The following is a 17,709-nucleotide window of genomic DNA, read 5'->3' on the forward strand; positions in this document are numbered from 1 at the left end:
AAGAACCATATTTGGAGCATTGGAAATGAAAATAGCGGCAAATAGGAATTCTTGCAGTGAATTCTTTAAAAGTTATGCTCTGCCATTAATTTAATAAAGCAGCCAGGCTCCAGTCATGCCATACTTGTCCGTTGCTCATCAATTGAAGAGGAGATTGATTGGAAACCAGACAACTTTCAATCATAGAAAAAATATAAAAATACTGGAAATATGAAACAAATTTAAAAATATACAGCTGGTGTTGAACTTGGATTCATCGAAATGTTAATGTTGCTTTTCTTTTTTCCAGATGCTTTATCAGCTCATTTATTTTTCTACAATTCTGTTTTCTTTCCTAAATTTCCTAAATTTCAGAAATTCTATTTTTTCTGAAGAATTTGCTTGTCTTGTTGATCAGTTATGTAGAAATGGTAGAGGGTTAAGCATCGGGCATTTACCAAGTGTGAACATCTGGCAAACATGCAGCCAAGGAAGTGTTTAGGGCTGTGATGGCTCAAAGACCCCGAATGAGAGGAGATTTCTCGTGCTGTGTTGGGAGGGCACTGAAGATCCATGCATCTGAGCACCCGAAGGGCGGGATGCAGTTTTGGTGCGAACGGTTGCAGTGTATTCTTTGTTGTTCCTGCTCCTCCCCAGCCCCAGCTCCTCCCACTTCACCTGCTCCTCTCGATGAATAAAAGGTCTTGAAGTCAATATGTTTTCAACAAAAAGTAGCACAACTGCCCCTCTCTTTCTCTCTCCATTTCCTTGTGCAAATGTCCCTTCCTTTTCACTGTTCCTCATTTCACTCATCTGCTATTTCACGCTGATTCCCTCCAAACTTTTTTCACTTCTTGCTCACCTTTTTGCCCCTACTTTTCCCTCATCAACTTCTGTTCTGCGTTGCTTTAAATATTACTAAACCCACAGTTCGCCTTTCTCCAAAACAAAAAATATTTTGCCAACCCCTAAAAGGTACGTACTAAACCTGAGACACTTCCACAAGGGCAGGGATCAGTAGCACGCACACACACACACACACAAACACACACACACACACACACACACACACACACACACACACACACACACACACACACACACACACACACACACACACAGACGCAACTCACAACCCTGCACACAACCACCCACACACAGCTCCCAAATACAACCCCCAATTCCACACATCCCCATACACACCGCCCCCCAACACAGCCCCACCTCCACACTGCAATAGTTTGTTTTTATGAAAATACCAGAACTTGGTGGTAAAATCTTTGAAAACACTTTTAAATATATGTGTAACAGAACAGAACCTTTTAGCTAATACTGCACAGAGGTTCCAGCGTTTGTGTCAGTGAGTTCCAGAGCACAAGAAGGAATTGGAACAGTCAAATGTCCAAGAGGAAGACGTCGAAGATTCACTTTAATCTGGCACTTCTCACAACTGGAATTTCGGAAATGTTTTATTTCAGGATTGATGAAACAGGGCCATTGACATAGTTGAGAAACATTGCTATTTTGCACATGTAACAGGTCCCCAATAACAATGCAAGAATGACCAGATGATGTTGATTGCAAGATAAATATAGGCTGGGACACTGGAGCGCTCCTTTACCGCTCTTCAAATAGTTCAATAGAATCATGTGTGTTCTTTAAGAAACCAGATAGGATGTGGTTTAAGGTCTCACCCAAAGCAATTGCATCCACTCATGCAATTTGATTTCACTACTTCCCCAATGTGCTATTTAGAAATGCACAGATTCATGTGGATGGTGTTTCTCTTCACCATCTGAAACAAGCAAATGGGTTATTACTATTAAAGCTCCTCCCTCGCATGTTAGAAGTTTGAAAAAGATCAAAGCTGCTGCATAGTTTTATGCATCCACAAGTGTATAAAAAATGGGTTATGGTAAATCAACAGCAATTATCCATGCTTGCTGCATCCAGGCATAATCGAAGATTGGAGCACGACTGCGACACCATGTCAACTGTGGCAGATTAACTACCACCCTAGGCTGTCCCTATCATTTCATAAACAGCTCTGAAAACATAACTTTCCCCACCTGCCCCACCCTTTGTTGTATAGAAAAGTGACGTCAAGTTACATTAAATAACATATTAGGGGTCTCCAAAGTGGTTGCTATCGACCCTTGGTGGGGAGGTCAATGGGCCTATCCAAGGGGTTAAAAAATCCCAGGGGGTCGAAAAAGGGTGGATTCAACTTTTGGGTTTGAAAGAATTTTGAGGTTCCTGCTCCTGCTTCTGCTGGGAGCCTGATGTTTCTGCTCATGCCTGGGAGCTCGACATCCCGGCTCCCCTCCCTCCGGGCCCCTGGGCTTAAGCCTACTCATATCAAGTTTAACTTTTTAATAAAATGCTTCATCTGTAAAATCATGCACTTGTGTTAGTCTTGTAATGTCCCCACGGGGCCCTGTGTCTGTGCTGAGTGTTTGTGCTTTATATTGACTGTCCCATGCCCTGTTCTGTCTCCCTGTTGGTTATTTTGATCCTGTGATGATGAATGGCAGAGACACGGCTGGTGGTGAGGGGAAAGAGGAAACAGAGAAATATGTTTGTGACATAGTGGACCACTAAATCTATGCCTGCTGTCAAAATACTCCCTTCAGCCCCATTCTCCCACTATCCCCCATAACCCATTCTCTCTCGCATGTTCATCAATGCATCTCAATCACCTGCCTTCCGCCAACATTAGAAGTAATCCCCTTCCATCCAACACATACTTGTCTTTGATTACGAGAGGTATTAGAGGATGGGGTCAAATGTGGATCACTGAGGCAGTGGCACACTAAATGTTGTGCCATTGTGCCACTCGATAGGACCCCCATCACCCCAAGTAATCGTATTTGTGAATTACAAGACTATTATTCCCATTCATCACAGGAAGAACATTATTTTTCCATCGTCAAATTTAACACTGATCTTCTGGAGTGGCTGTTCACACAGAAGGACCTGTATAGAGATATCGCCGGGTGTTCAGACTAAGTATCTGAGATGTGATACTTATGTCGTATTCAGCAACCCATTGTTGTGGCCCAGCTGCAGTTCAGTTTAGACTGCAGGCAGTCCACAATAACGTCAAGAAGTGGTGTGTTTCAAAGTGTTTAATGAATCAGGATACCAGTGGATGTATCTCAAAATTAGGAAAATATGGGGGGAGGGGGATGGGAAGGGAGAGGGAGAGGGAAAGATGGAGGCAGAGCATGGGGGTGGTGGGGGGGAGGGAAAGGAAGAGGGGGAGAGGGGGGGGTAAGGGGCGGGGGAGGGGTGGGAAGGGGAGGGGAAGAGAGGGGAGGGAGAGGGGGTTGGGGTGGAAAGGGGGAGGGGAGTAGAGGAAGGGGAGGGATATAGGGAGAGGGTGAGGCAAGAGGAGAAGGAGAGGGAGAGGGAGAGGAGACGGAGAGGAAAGGAGAGGGAGGGAGAATTGTCGTGGAAGGGGAAGATAGAGGCAGAGGGTGAGGGGGAGAGGGAGAGAGAGGAAAGGAGAGGGAGGGAGAGTTGTCGAGGAAGGGGAGGGATAGAGGGAGAGGGTGAGGGGAAGAGGAGAAGGAGAGGGAGGGGAGGGAGAGGAAAGAAGAGGGAGGGAGAGTTGTTGAGGAAGGGGGAGGGATAGAGGGAGAGGGTGAGGGGAAGAGGAGAAGGAGAGGCAGAGGGGAAGGAGAGGGAGAGGGAAGGAGAGGGAGGGAGAGTTGTCGAGGAAGGGGAGGGATAGAGGGAGAGGGTGAGGGGAAGAGGAGAAGGAGAGGGAGGGGAGGGAGAGGAAAGAAGAGGGAGGGAGAGTTGTTGAGGAAGAGGGAGGGATAGAGGGAGAGGGTGAGGGGAAGAGGAGAAGGAGAGGCAGAGGGGAAGGAGAGGGAGAGGGAAGGAGAGGGAGAGGGAAGGAGAGGGAGGGAGAGTTGTAGAGGAAGGGGGATGGATAGAGGGTGAGGGTGAGGGGAAGAGGAGAAGGAGAGGGAGTGGGGAAAGAGAGGGAGAGGAAAGGAGATGGAGAGTTGTCGAGGAAGGGGATGGAATATAGGGAGAGGGTGAGGGGAAGAGGGGATGGAGAGGGAAGGAGAGGGAGGGAGAGTTGTCAAGGAAGGGGGAGGGATAGAGGGTGAGGGTCAGGGGAAGAGGGGAAGGAGATGGAGCGGGGAGGGAAGGAGAGGAAAGGTGAGGGAGGGAGAGTTGTCGATGAAGGGGGAGGGATAGAGGGAGAGGGTGAGGGGAAGAGGAGAAGGAGAGGGGAAGGAGAGGGAGAGGGAAGGAGAGGGAGGGAGAGGTTGAGGAAGGGGGAGGGATAGAGGGAGAGGGTGAGGGGAAGAGGAGATGGAGAGGGAAGGAGAGGGAGGGAGAGTTGTCGAGGAAGGGGGAGGGATAAAGGGGAGAGGGTGAGGGGAAGGAGAGGGAGCGGGGAGGGAGGGAGAGTTGTCGAGGAAGGGGGAAGGATAGAGGGAGAGGGTGAGGGGAAGGAGAGGGAGAGGGGAAGGAAAGGGAGAGGGAGGGAGAGTTGTCAAGGAAGGGGGAGGAATATAGGGAGAGGATGAGGGGAAGGAAAGGGAGAGGGAGGGAGAGTTGTCAAGGAAGGGGGAGGAATATAGGGAGAGGATGAGGGGAAGAGGGGATGGAGAGGGAAGGAGAGGGAGAGAGAGTTGTCGAGGAAGGGGGAGGGATAGAGAATGAGAGTGAGGGGAAGAGGGGAAGGAGATGGAGCGGGGAGGGAGGGAGAGGAAAGGTGAGGGAGGGAGAGTTGTCGATGAAGGGGGAGGGATAGAGGGAGAGGGTGAGGGGAAGAGGAGAAGGAGAGGGAGAGGGGAAAGAGAGGGAGAGGGAGGGAGAATTGTTTGAGGAAGGGGAGGGATAGAGTGAGAAGGTGAGGGGAAAAGGAGTGGGAGAGGGGAAGGAGAGGGAGAGGGAAGGAAAGGGAGGGAGAGGTCAAGGAAGGGGGAGGGATAGAGGGAGAGGGTGAGGGGAAGAGGAGAAGGAGAGGGCGAGGGAGAGGGAGAGAGAGTTGTTGAGGAAGGGGGAGGGATATAGGGAGAGGGAATCAAAGGGTTTCATTTGTCTCAGAATCTGGATGAAAAAGTGAAGATCATTTTGTGCTGAAGACCATTGGTCGGCTTCATGTGATCTTCAAAAGTATGTTCATCTCTTCCCTTGAATGACTTTTGTTTACGTTGCTTGTAGGTTCGTCAAGCGCAGAAGGGAGGACAACAACTTGTGCTGGAAGTCGAGATGGTAGCAGGACCAACAGTCAATAAGGCAACAACACTTGGAAACACAATCAACATGTTCAGATATTTCTACATCCAGTCCTGGAGGATCTCAGAGCTCAAGCAGGGGTTCTGCCAACCCCTAAAATGTATGTACGAATCCTGAGACACTTCCACAACGGCATGTTGGCCAAAGTCATGGGGATCAGTGGCGCATGCACGCACACACACACACACGCACACGCACGCACACACACACACACACACACACATGCACGCACACACACACACACGCACACACATGCACACACACAGGCATGCACACAGGCACACACATGCACACACACATGCGCGCACACACACGCACACACACACACACACACACACACAGGCACGCACACACGCACACACACACACACACACACACACACACACACACACACACATGGAAAATTCAATCAAAATAGAAAGAAGAAACCCCCCCACACGCATGACCATACAACCCCCCCCACCTCCCCACCAACATACTCTCCCACACATGCCACACACCCCCTCATTATCCCCCATAAACACCCTTCCAATCACACACCCCACAACCCCCATCCCTACACACCCCACACTCACCCACGTACTCTCCCCCACGCACACACAATCCACAACACCCCCTCACTATCCCCAAGACACATCCCCCATACACACAAGGACCCCCCATAAACACAACTCATCCCCCCCACACACACTCTTACATACCCTTCCACAAACACACCCGATGAACACCACCCCCACACACAACCCCCTCACACCCCATACACATGCCCCTTCACAAACACACCCCCACATACTCACAACCCCTCACAAACAACTCCTAGACACACAGTCCCCACACACATCTCCATACAACACCCATACACAGCCCCACCCACACATCCTACCAACAAATACAGCCCCACACATACCCCAATCACACACCACTCTCCACACACTCAGCCCCACATGCTCCCACACACACCTCGACACATACACACATACCCCCACCCATGACCCAATACACACTACCCTCACACTCCCCCAAAACCCTCTGCATTCACCCCCCACACCCACACACATATACTACCCCATGCATTTTCCATCCATCACCCACCCCCTCACCCCCATTCCCCAACTCCTTCCCCAATAGACCAGCATTAGATCACAATCAACCTTATATGTTAACAACAGTACATTTGATGTGGAATATTATATATCTGGTGGCTTCTGCAATGTGTGTGTGTGTGTGTGTGTGTGTGTGTGTGTGTGTGTGTGTGTGTGTGTGTGTGTGTGTGTGTGTGTGTGTGTGTGTGTGTGTGTGTGTGTGTGTGTGTGTGTGTGTGATGTTTCGCTGAAAGAAAGAGGTGCGCCCTGAGCAGTTCTTGATTCCGGGATGACTTCCAAAGACGATGGGTTTGGTCCCTGTCTTTGTTGGGACCACCCCTCAGTTGGGATGAGAAGTTAGATCCATCAAGAGCACCTCTGGGAGAGTGGGTTGCCATTCTCCTTCGAGGAAGTAAATTTCCTGTTAAAAAGGGGACGCTGACGGATGGTTTTTGGCTGCTGGCCACAGCCTTACGCCACTCTGTTCAGCGTGAAGCAGAATCAGTTCAGCGAGAAGTAGAATCTCAGCATAAGAGAGAGCAACTAGAGGAGGAGCTAGAAGCCCTGCGACAACGCTGTTCCATGATGAGTGAGATTGTTTGCACCAGTCAGGACCGAGCCAAAGAATGGGAGGATAAGCATGTCCAAACGATCTGCCGTAATATTAAACTCCGGCAGCAGCTCTGTGCAGATAAAGAAAGGCATGGAGTAGAACCCGATCCACATCGTATTCGTGCCATGATAAGGAATGGCGACGATCCTGATGTAATTGATGAATGGGATGGGAATATCCGGAAAGATGACCATGGTAATAATGCAGATACTCCTCAGCATGTGCCTAACATACTGCCCTCTCCACCTGCTGTTCACGCCTGCCCCATAAGGCAGCAGACTTCCCAAACAGACGAAAGGGGGGATGATGTAAGGGAAGAGATTGAAGAGATAAGATCTGAAGTAAACAACTTTTGGGTAATATAAGCCATGGTCCCACTGCTGAAGTTTGAGACTCTCCAAGAGGTGGCAACATCTCTTAGCAAGAAGAAAAACTTCAAGAGTCCAGCTAACGTCCCGTCGAGAGAGGTAGAGAAGCTGCTACCAGCGCCCTGACAACCTACTACAAGTGTGCAGTTGTCGCCTTGCTTTGGCAGTTGGGACCAGTCCAGGCATTGATAAGTATAACTGGAAAGGGCTTGCATGTTGCAGTGTGAATTCAGCTTTAGATTTAGTAATAAAGACTTGTATAAACTGAACTGCTCTCGGTGTGTGTCTATTTTCTTTCGGTAGCTCAAACACTGTGACCAATCTAAAACAAATAAAATGAGAGGTATAAGTTTACCAGAACTCAAAACGGTCAACCAGTTTACCTACCTCGGCTGCACCATTTCATCTGATGCAAGGATCGACAAAGAGATAGACAACAGACTCGCCAAGGCAAATAGCGCCTCTGGAAGACTACACAGGAGTCTGGAAAAACAACCACCTGAAGAAACACACAAAGATCAGTGTGTACAGAGCTGTTGTCATACCCACGCTCCTGTTCGGCTCCGAATCATAGGTCCTCTACCGGCATCACCTATGGCTCCTAAAATGTTTCCATCAGCGCTGTCTCCGCTCCATCCTCAACATTCATTGGAGTGACTTCATCACCAACATTGAAGTACTCGAGCTGGCAGAGTCCGCAAGCATCAAATCCACACTGCTGAAGACCCAACTGCGCTGGGTGGGTCACATCTCCAGAATGGAGGACCATCGCCTTCCCAAGATCGTGTTATATGGCGAGCTCTCCACTGGCCACCAGATAGAGGTGCACAAAGAAGAGGTACAAGGACTGCTGAAAGAAATCTCTTGGTGCCTGCCACATTGACCACCGCCAGTGGGCTGATATTACCTCCAACCGTGCATCTTGGCGCCTCACAGTTCGGCGGGCAGAAACCTCCTTTGAAGAAGACCGCAGAGCCCACCTCACTGACAAAAGACAAAGGAGGAAAAACCCAACACCCAACCCCAACCAACCAATTTTACCTTGCAACCGCTGCAATCATGCCTGCCTGTCCCACATCGGACTTGTCAGTCACCAACGAGCCTGCAGCAGACGTGGACATACCCCTCCATAAATCTTCGTCTGTGAAGTCAAGCCAAAGAAGAAAGAAATGTGTGTGTGTCTGTGTGCATGTGTTTGTGTGCATGTGCATGTGTTTGTGTGTGTCTGTGTGCGTGTGTTTGTGTGCATGTGTTTGTGTGTGTCTGTGTGCGTGTGTTTGTGTGCATGTGTTTGTGTGTGTCTGTGTGCGTGTGTTTGTGTGCATGTGTTTGTGTGTGAGTGTCTGTGTGTGTGTGTGTGTGTGTAATTGAATGTGTTGGGGGTTGGTGGTGTGGAGTGGGGGCCTGGGGGAGGTGGGAGGAGGGGTCTTTGGCATGTGTTTATGTTAAAAGTTCTTTATCTGTACAAATAAATGAATAAATATTGTTTAGTACATATTGGGAGTCTCGGATGGTCAGTGTGAGTGGTGCCTTTGGTCATTCAGTATTTTCACTGTCCGTGGGGAGAAACTGTTCCTCAGCCTGGTGGTGCCGGCTCTGATATTCCTGTATCTCCTCTCCGATGGGAGCAACTGAAAGATGTTGTGTGCAGGATTTTGCGCACCCTCTACAGACAATGATCCCGGTAGGACAAATCGATGGTTTAAGGAGACTCCACTGATCCCCTCTGCCACTCTTATGGTCCTGAGGATTGACCTCTGATCCATTTCTCTGCAGCCACCTTACACCTGTGATGCAACTGGCCCGGTCACTCTCGATACAGCTCCTATAGAAGGTTGACATAATGGTGGCCGGTAGCCTTTGCCCGCTTCAGTCTTCTCAGGAAGTGCAGACGCTGTTGCGCCTTCCTGACGAGTGAAGAGATGTTAAATGAAGTGTGCCAGTCCTCAGCGTGACGGTGTTCAATGCTCTGCTACCGATCTGGATGGACTTCCATTAGGTGATCCAGGATCCAATTACCATGAAGGGTGTTGACTCCCAGCAGGGAAAGCTTCTCCATCAGCTTCTTAAATGCTGAGGTGAAGTCAATGAACAGCAGCTTGGGGTATGAGGCATCGTTCTCCAGGTGGATGAGGATGGAATTAAATGACAAGGCTGCAGCATTGTCTGGAATGGTTTCTTCTGTAGGCAAATTGTACTGGGTTCAGCATCTTTGTGGAGGTGTGCTTGATGCATTCTATGACTGGATGCTTGAAGCATTTCATAATGATAGAGGTCAGTGCCACAGGACGGTCGTCATTAAGGCCTGTTTTTGCCACCCTTTTGTATACCGGGATGCTGTTGGCTGTCTTGAACCCTGAGGGAATGATGAACTGCAGCAGTGAGGTGTTGAAGATGTCCGTGAAGATCTCTTGTCAGTTGGTGTGTGCAGTCCTTCAATACCTGACCAGGAATGTTGTCTGGTCCCGCCACCTTGTGTGGGTTCACCTTGGATAGGGTTCTCATCACCTTGGCCGTGGCTAGGCAGGGGGCCCATTCATCAGGGGGAGATGGAGCTTTATTTGGCCTCATCCTGTTTTTCTCATCAAAAGTGCATAGAAGGTGTTTAGTCTGTCTGGAAGGGAAGCATTATTGTCCTTAAATCGCAAGGTTGACTTGTGGTCCATTATAGTCTAGATCCTTTACCTGTCGCCAGTGTCGCACAGCTGCCTGTGGAACGTCTATGCGTATCCCTGCTTTGGATTCTGAATTACTCAGGAGGGTTCAGTCCTGGATGATCCTTGTGCAATCTTTCAGCCTGTTCTGAAGTCAACATCACATGCTCTGAGAAGGGCCTGGACCTCTGCATCCACCCATGGTTTCTGATTAGCCCTGGTTGTGAAGCATTTGATCTCAGTGACATCCTCAATTCAGCCAGTTACTGAGCTCGTGTTTCCTCTATGGTTACATGACTGTTGTAGGTGGCTGCCTCCCTGAAACAGCTCCAGTCCGTGGTTTCAAAGTAGCACTGTTATGCCCCCTTCCCAGCCCCTCCCCTCCCCATCCCGGCCACATCCTGATCTCTCTGCACACTGACCTAGTTTGCTTTACCAGCGGTCTGTACATCGGGGTTAGCAGGACTTGTATGTGATCCAAGTAACCAAGGTGGGGGAAAGGTGCGGCCTTGTACGCACCAGGGACATTGGTGTACACCCTAGCCAGGGTGCTCTCTCATCTGGTGGCAAAGTTCACATGCTGTTGAAAGCGTGGTTAGACCATTTTTAGATCAGTGTGATTGAAGTCGCCAGCAACAATCATGGCACTGTTAGGGTGGGATGTCTAGCTTCGCAAATGGCACCATAAAGCTCCTTCATTCTCATTAGGCAAAGGTCAAATGTAGACTGCGGCAATCCGCGTGGCCAAGAATTCCATGGGCAGGTAGAAGGAGGCACTCTATCTCTATCGCTGAGCAGAAGGTCTTCATGACAGAGACAATGTAGAACCTTGGGATTGGAGTTTCGGTCGAAATTGGTTCAGCATTGCATTATTGATCTGGACAGGATGACAACTATTCACAGGGCAACGTTTTTTTTTCTGTATTTCAAAATAAATTGGGAAGCCTGTTTAGCCCTTTGAGGTTATGTTGTCTCAGACATCAGTTCCATGCCCCAATAATTTTCCCCTTGCATTCCCAAAAACCCCCTTAAATTCTCCCATTTGAACTGTAGCCATGTTTCTGGAATGTGGGACAGAACGGAGTACCTGGGTGAAAATGCACACGGTGAACGTGCACACTCCACATAACCTGAGCCTGCTTGGCTGGAGATGTGAGGCATCAGCTCAGCTTAATCACATAACTGTGGCGTCATGGTCATTTCCCTTTCTAGGGTCTCTGCCTGCCACAAAGAATGGTTACACAGTGAGAGAGCTACAATCACTGACCCACTGCAGTCATTTTGTTCACATGAAGTACCCACACTCAGCACATTGAGATAATGAGGAAATCGTGCATCAAGCCTCCAACAGTGAGGGGGAGAGTCATGGCTCTTCCCAGAGAGTCATGCAGTTGTACAGCACCCAAACAGGCACTTTGACCCACCTTCTCTCTGCCACACATTTTACCTTTCAACCCTAGTTCTGTTAGGTTCATAGATGATTTAGTACTTGTCCAGATACTTCTTAAATGTCAGGAAATATCTGCTGCTTCAGGCCACCATGTTCTAGACTTCATCTACCCCGAGTGAAAAAAAATATATCCTGAGGTTCTCTTTCAACCTCGAACCTTAAACATGCACCATTTCGTCTTCGCACACGCCAATGTGGACACCACAGCAATCTTCCAGTCCATATGGCGATCCAAGATGGAAAGGGTCCAAAAGGTCACCATGGACAAGTCTCCACAAGAGCTTTCGCAATGTGGCCCACATCCTGACGGCCATCTTCCTGTGTGGCTGCACCAGGCAGTACCAAAGTATGAAGGCACCATGCCGCTAATGTGCCGAGGGTTTACCTGTCCTAGGTATTTCAAAGGATAGGCCTGGCTCTGTTGCCACGCAAGTTACGGTCAGCTGGACTTTCCCACACCATCTAACCTTTGTGGAGGTTTTCCAGGCCAGCACCTTTGATAAAGCCATCAGGCAGTGGTCAGCACAGAACATCCTGCAGACACTGAGAGGTGAGGATTCGATTAGCATGGTGAGGTGGTTCCCTGAGCAGACTGCCCAGGTCATCTGGTGGAATGCCTTATCACCTGGTCTTCCAGCATTGGTCACATTCAGTAGCAGGCTCAAGGCAGCAAAAAGCAAGAGTTATACATATGCTGCTTTTTATACTCCTGGGGCAAAAGGCCCACCCAGTATTAAGACCTCAGGTGAGAGCATGACCAATCAGAAGATGGCTTAGTCTGGGGTAGATAGTCATGTGAATTTACGTCAATGAAGACGAATCAGAAGTGGGCTTAGGTTCTGATTTTGATTGACAAGGGAAAGCTACCTTCAACCAGTGACATAACACTCCTTGTTCCAGCATCCCAACTGGAACCGATCAGTAGTATAACAGGAACATTCATGTGCTGCCCCCTACATTTCACTTAGAGGGTGACATGGTTATCACAATGCTGTGCAGTGCCAGCAAACCAAGTTCGAATCCACCGCTGTCTGTAAGGAGTTTGCACGTTCTCCCCGTTTCTGTGTTGGTTTTCTCCAGACACTCCGATTCCCTCCCACTCCTCAAAAAGTACGGGAATCATAGGTTAATTTGGGTTTTTGGACAGCATGGACTAATGGGCCGAAAAGGCCAGTTACTGAGTTGAATATCTCAATGTAAATATAATCAGGAAAGCGACAAGAAAATCTAATTACCTCCCCTTGACATTTTATTACACACCAATCCCAAGTTCCCATCATTAGCCCCTTTTCCACTGGCATCCTGTCCCAGGAATTAACTGGGAATTTACTGGGACAGGGTCTAATGGAATAGGAACACTCTCCAAATGCTGGCATCAAGTGACGTCATTTCATGCCAGAGTTTAACCACCTCCACCCCTACTCAGATCCCCACCATCTGCTGAAACCAGTGGAAAGTTGTTAACAGAAAGCTGTCCGTTTCCAGTTGAAGGTAGAACGCTCCAATCCTGGGGATAAGTGTGTTCAGTGGAAAACCTATAGTGTCCCAGTTAAGTGTGGCCCAGGGGAAATGGCACAAAGGGCTTCCTATCCCGGGACACTGCATGGTCAATTAACTGGGATGCCAGTGTAAAAGGGGCTATTGACTCATTCAGTTAGAAGGAACAAATCTTCTCTTGCAGGAAGGAAGATGAACCAGGTCATGGGGGATATTAATTAAATGATGAGAACTTTTAAAATGGATGTCAGAAGTATTGGGTGAATGGATGAGAGTCCTGACGTACACAAGCATTGTAAATGTGTGTTTGCGGTGCGGACAGTGCTGGGGGCCTCCATTATCCCAATTTCTGGATGGTTTTTACCAAATGCAGGGCACAATTCAGGAGGAGTGATGAAATATTCTTTGTTTTCTTGGTCAAATTCAGGTCTCAAAGAGCCTAACACTAATCTAGATAAACAGTCCTCTTGATTGGCCCATCCCACCCTATCCACCGCCACACTCTGGCCTCCCAGCTTCTCTGAGACCTGCAACCCCACAACCGGTAAGAACAGGTGCTACTTGTGATTGGCACTGCCTGCAGGTTCCCTTTTAAGCGCACAACATCCTTTAACCGACGGCATGGTTAGAGAAGCAGTTAGTGCACCCTATTACAGTACCGGCGATTGAATCTGGGATTCGAATTCAGCGCTGTTGTAAGGAGTTGTACATTCTCCCTATGACTGTGGGGGTTTCCTCCAGGTGCTGCAGATTCCTCCCACCTCCTGTCTGACGTGGGGTGAATGGGAGATTGAAATAGCATAATCCCGTTAGCCTCAGTGGTCCCAGTTCTATCCCAGGTATGGGTCAATTGGGTGGCATGGGCTTGTAGGCGAATGGAACTGTTGCCATTCTGTATAAATTTTTAAAAAATAAACATTACAATTACTTGGAAAAATATCTCCCCTTCGTCATCTGATGGCGATGGACACGAATAATGATGGGAGGTTTTACCAGCAGCTGAGCTTCCAGAACCATAAAGAAATGTTGCGAGAGGTTCACTGACTTCACTCATCAGTGAACACATTTCCAAGAACCACACATTGCAAATTCCACCACTGGGCTCAGACACTGGTGAAAAACTTTGAACCAGAGGTGACTGAACCCTCACGTCTTCCACCTCACTCCCACAGCTCGAGCATCGCTACGGACCTTACACCCACTTCCTAGGGGCACGAATTGACTAACACCTCTCCCCATGCTCACTTGACACCTTTCCCTCTCCAGTGCCTGAGAAGATACAGGGTGTTCAGAGGCAAGAGCAAAGCAGAACAAACACATGCATGTGTTACCGATCTCCATGGGACCGACCGTGGCTGAGACCATGGTCAGACATAGAATTGGGACCACCAAGATTAACGGGACATGCCACTCCCACCTCCCACTCATCCCATAATAGAAAGGACTCCCATCATCCTGGCCACAACCTGTTGTCACTGCTACCTTCGGGCAGAAGTGGGGGGAGGGGGGATAGCCTGAAGACCAGCAGCGGCACTTTCAGGAACAGTTTTGGTCCAACAGGGATCAGGTCTGAGCCTCCTCTCACTCCAATGATCAGGGTCTGCTCCCACCCCACAAAAGGATTGCCTGCACCAGTTCAATGCCCGAGGTTTGCATTACTGTTGCTGTGAATATTTATTTTCCACTTTATCTATTTATTGCCTCTTTAATTTTAATTTAATTTAGCTGTTCGACTGCAGTGAGTAAGAATTTTGGCATGTAAACTAGAAGAGATTGTGCTCATGATGATCTGGTCATGACCACAAACTCTTCTGGTTTACCTGCTGAACATGGTGTATTGTTGCACCTCCTCTTCCCCCTGCATCAGAACTTCATCTTCCCCCCCCCCACCCCGTCAGTTTTCATTTGAAATATCCAAGGAACAGATGCTGATGGTGATGTCAGATATTTGCACGATTTGACGTTGACAACAAGCAGCTGACATTCTGACATGACACGCAATTGAAGGATCGCTTTCAGTTTTCCAAAATTCCCTGGATTCTCAAATGTTTCCAGTGGATCGGAAATCATAGCCCATCTCCTGCTTTCCTTCTCATTTCATGAACGTGAACTTGTCATAACTTGTGTGACACAGGGCCCCTGGCCCAGGTCTTCCGTGCCCAACAATGTCCCCAGCTGATGTTCAGAGATGTGGGATAGCATTATAGTTACACAGGATCAGAGCAGAAACAGATTCCCAGGCCCAGGTTGTCTGTACTCAGCAATGTCCCCAGCTGATGTTCAGAGATGCGGGACAGATTTGTAGTTACACAGGATCAGAGCAGAAACAGGTCTTCAGACCCAGGTTGTCCGAACCCAACAGCACCCCCAAAGGTGGTTCAGTGATCAGTGGGATAGAATTGTAGTAACAATGAAGTCTATGACAAAATAAAACTGGAAAACCAATAGTTCAATGTCTTTTAACAATGACAGTGGATGATCAGAATATAGAACTTTACAGCACACTGCAGGCCTTTTGGCCCATGATGTTGTGCCAACTCATGTAAACCCACACTACAGACTAAACATTCCCTACCTCACACCCATAACCCTCGACATCCATGTGCCTGTCTAAGACTCTTTAAAATGCCACCATTGTACCAGCCTCCTCCCTGGCTATGCAGTCCAGTCACCCACTCCACTCTGTGTAGAAGTCTTTCCCTTGACGTCTTCCCTAAACTTTCCTCCCCTCACCTTGTGCAGATGTCCTCTGGCGTTTGCTATTCTTGCCCCGGAAAAAAAGGTGCTGTCTGTCCGCCCCATCTATCTCCCTTAATGTTGTATCGCCTGATCCATGCAGCATTCTGGAGCACCTGTTTCAGGAAGGAGACACGCCCATTGGGTGAACTGCTCCTCATTCAGTACAAACACAATGCTGGAGAAACTCAGCAGGTCAAACAATATGCTTTACGCAGCAAAGATTAAAAAGGTTAAAAATACATAACTGACGGAAAAATGCCGGCAGGAGTCTGAATAAAAGGGTAAAGGGGGAGGTGTGGGAAAGGAGGGAAGGCACTCAGGAAGCACGGGAAAGAAGAATGGCTTCTCTCTCACTGCTCCCCATCTGAAATCCCTGCTGATTTAATGTTCTACAACTCAACCAGATTAATTTCCACAGCCACCTTACTTTCCTGACTACTTGTCTCCGCCACCAATCTTGTGTCTCGTGACTTCCTGTTCTTCCTCCCATTTCAACCCACACAAGGATCTCTAGATCCTTACACAATATTGACTGCTGTTCTCTCCACTTCTCCTGATGATTCCTACGCACCTCCCTCACCTCGATGCAGAGATATCAACAGCACCTCGCCCTCACACTGCCACAGTTCTGGATCATGCTGGCCACGGCCTGCAGTGGACCTCTCCTGTACTACATCCGCCGCTGGACCCCCACGCGTTCAACCACCAACTCTACACCCACTTGGTGTCCATCAAAGATCGCAAGTTCACCTCCCTAGAGACTGCATCCTCCGTGACCTTCAACACGGGTTCCCACCTTGGCCCTGGCCGCCTGACTTCTGGAGTTCCCATGCCATCTCCAACCTTATTGAGATGTTTCTTTTATTACGTTGAAGAAACTTGGGTTCTTTATAAAACAACGAGATTTAGTAACTAAACAAACAGCAGAAAGGACAGAATATACACATACCAGACCTCATGTGGAAGCATCCATCTTAAATCTACCCAAGATTCCACAGCATTTCTCAGATGCTACACACTTCATCTCTGACTCTCCTGGTGGTAGCACTCTATCACTGTATTCCCTTTCCTTGAAAAGTTTAATTCAACATGATACATTAATACAGTATTCTTTCAATTTAAAGTTCAAGACAAATGTAACATGAACATTAGCAGCACAAATGTTTAAGTGTGCAGTTCTTTTTCTTTTCTAGATTCAGTCTGTCAGGTGTTTTGACAACTCATGTGGATCTTCTTAACACAGGTGCTTGTGTCGGCTCTGAAGGTCCACTACTGTCTAGCACAGGTGGAGTTTCATGTTCTGTGCTGGCTGAATCCTCTGCATTTATCTGTTCCTGAGTATTGCCAGCATTTTCAATTGTTTCCACTCCATGGCGTTTGAATGATTTAATTATGATGTTGAACCCTTTCTTGTGGATAGCCATTTGCTTTGGATTGTAGTCTCTAGTTTCCTTGGACATTTTGAGGACAAACTGTGGCTTCCCATCATTTATTCCAAGTTGAGCTTTCAGATCCATCAACTTTGCCAATTCAGTTGAAATCGAGTTATTACCAAGCACAACTTTTATAGCTGGTCCTGAGGGGTGTTCTCTGCCTTTAGGCCCCTCACCAGCTCTGAGGCCTGACACACAGTGCGCATAGTGAGTAACAGTCAATATCAGCAGTGAAAATATGGAGAGTTTTAAAACTCCTAACATTGTAAAATGGACTGGAACTATCAACCACAGCTGTTTAACCAAAGGTTTATGCTTTACTTGCAAGTGATTGGAATTGATAGCCAACCAGATACACCTAAGATTGCAATGCTGCTTACCATGGTGAGACCTCAAGCACTAGAGGTTTACAACACATTTATTTTTTGCTGAGGCAGAAAACCAGAGCAAATTCAACAAGGTTATCAAGATGTTTGATAAACACCAAAGGAATATGAAACCTTCGAGAGGTACGTGTTTTGCTCGTGCACACAGCTGCAGGGAGATAGCTTTGGTACTTTTTTAACAGACTTAAAATTAAAAGCAAGAACATGCAATTTTGGATCACAGCAAGATTCAATGATTCATGA

At 48.0% G+C, this 17,709-nt stretch overlaps 1 protein-coding gene across 3 annotated transcripts in view; it reads left to right on the plus strand.

Moving 5' to 3' along the window:
- Window positions 1-17,709, plus strand: part of LOC138747010 (microtubule-actin cross-linking factor 1-like) — a 46,677-nt gene that overhangs the window by 14,321 nt on the left and 14,647 nt on the right. For 2 of the 3 annotated variants that reach the window (XM_069905841.1, XM_069905842.1), the window contains one exon: window positions 5,170-5,344. In XM_069905841.1, coding sequence (XP_069761942.1) covers window positions 5,170-5,344 — 175 coding nt within the window. Of the gene's footprint in view, window positions 1-5,169; window positions 5,616-17,709 lie in introns of those variants that run through there. The other variant, XM_069905843.1, reaches the window with a different exon arrangement.

The sequence above is a fragment of the Narcine bancroftii genome, chromosome 12 (assembly GCF_036971445.1).
Source record: "Narcine bancroftii isolate sNarBan1 chromosome 12, sNarBan1.hap1, whole genome shotgun sequence".
NCBI classification, from domain to species: domain Eukaryota; kingdom Metazoa; phylum Chordata; class Chondrichthyes; order Torpediniformes; family Narcinidae; genus Narcine; species Narcine bancroftii.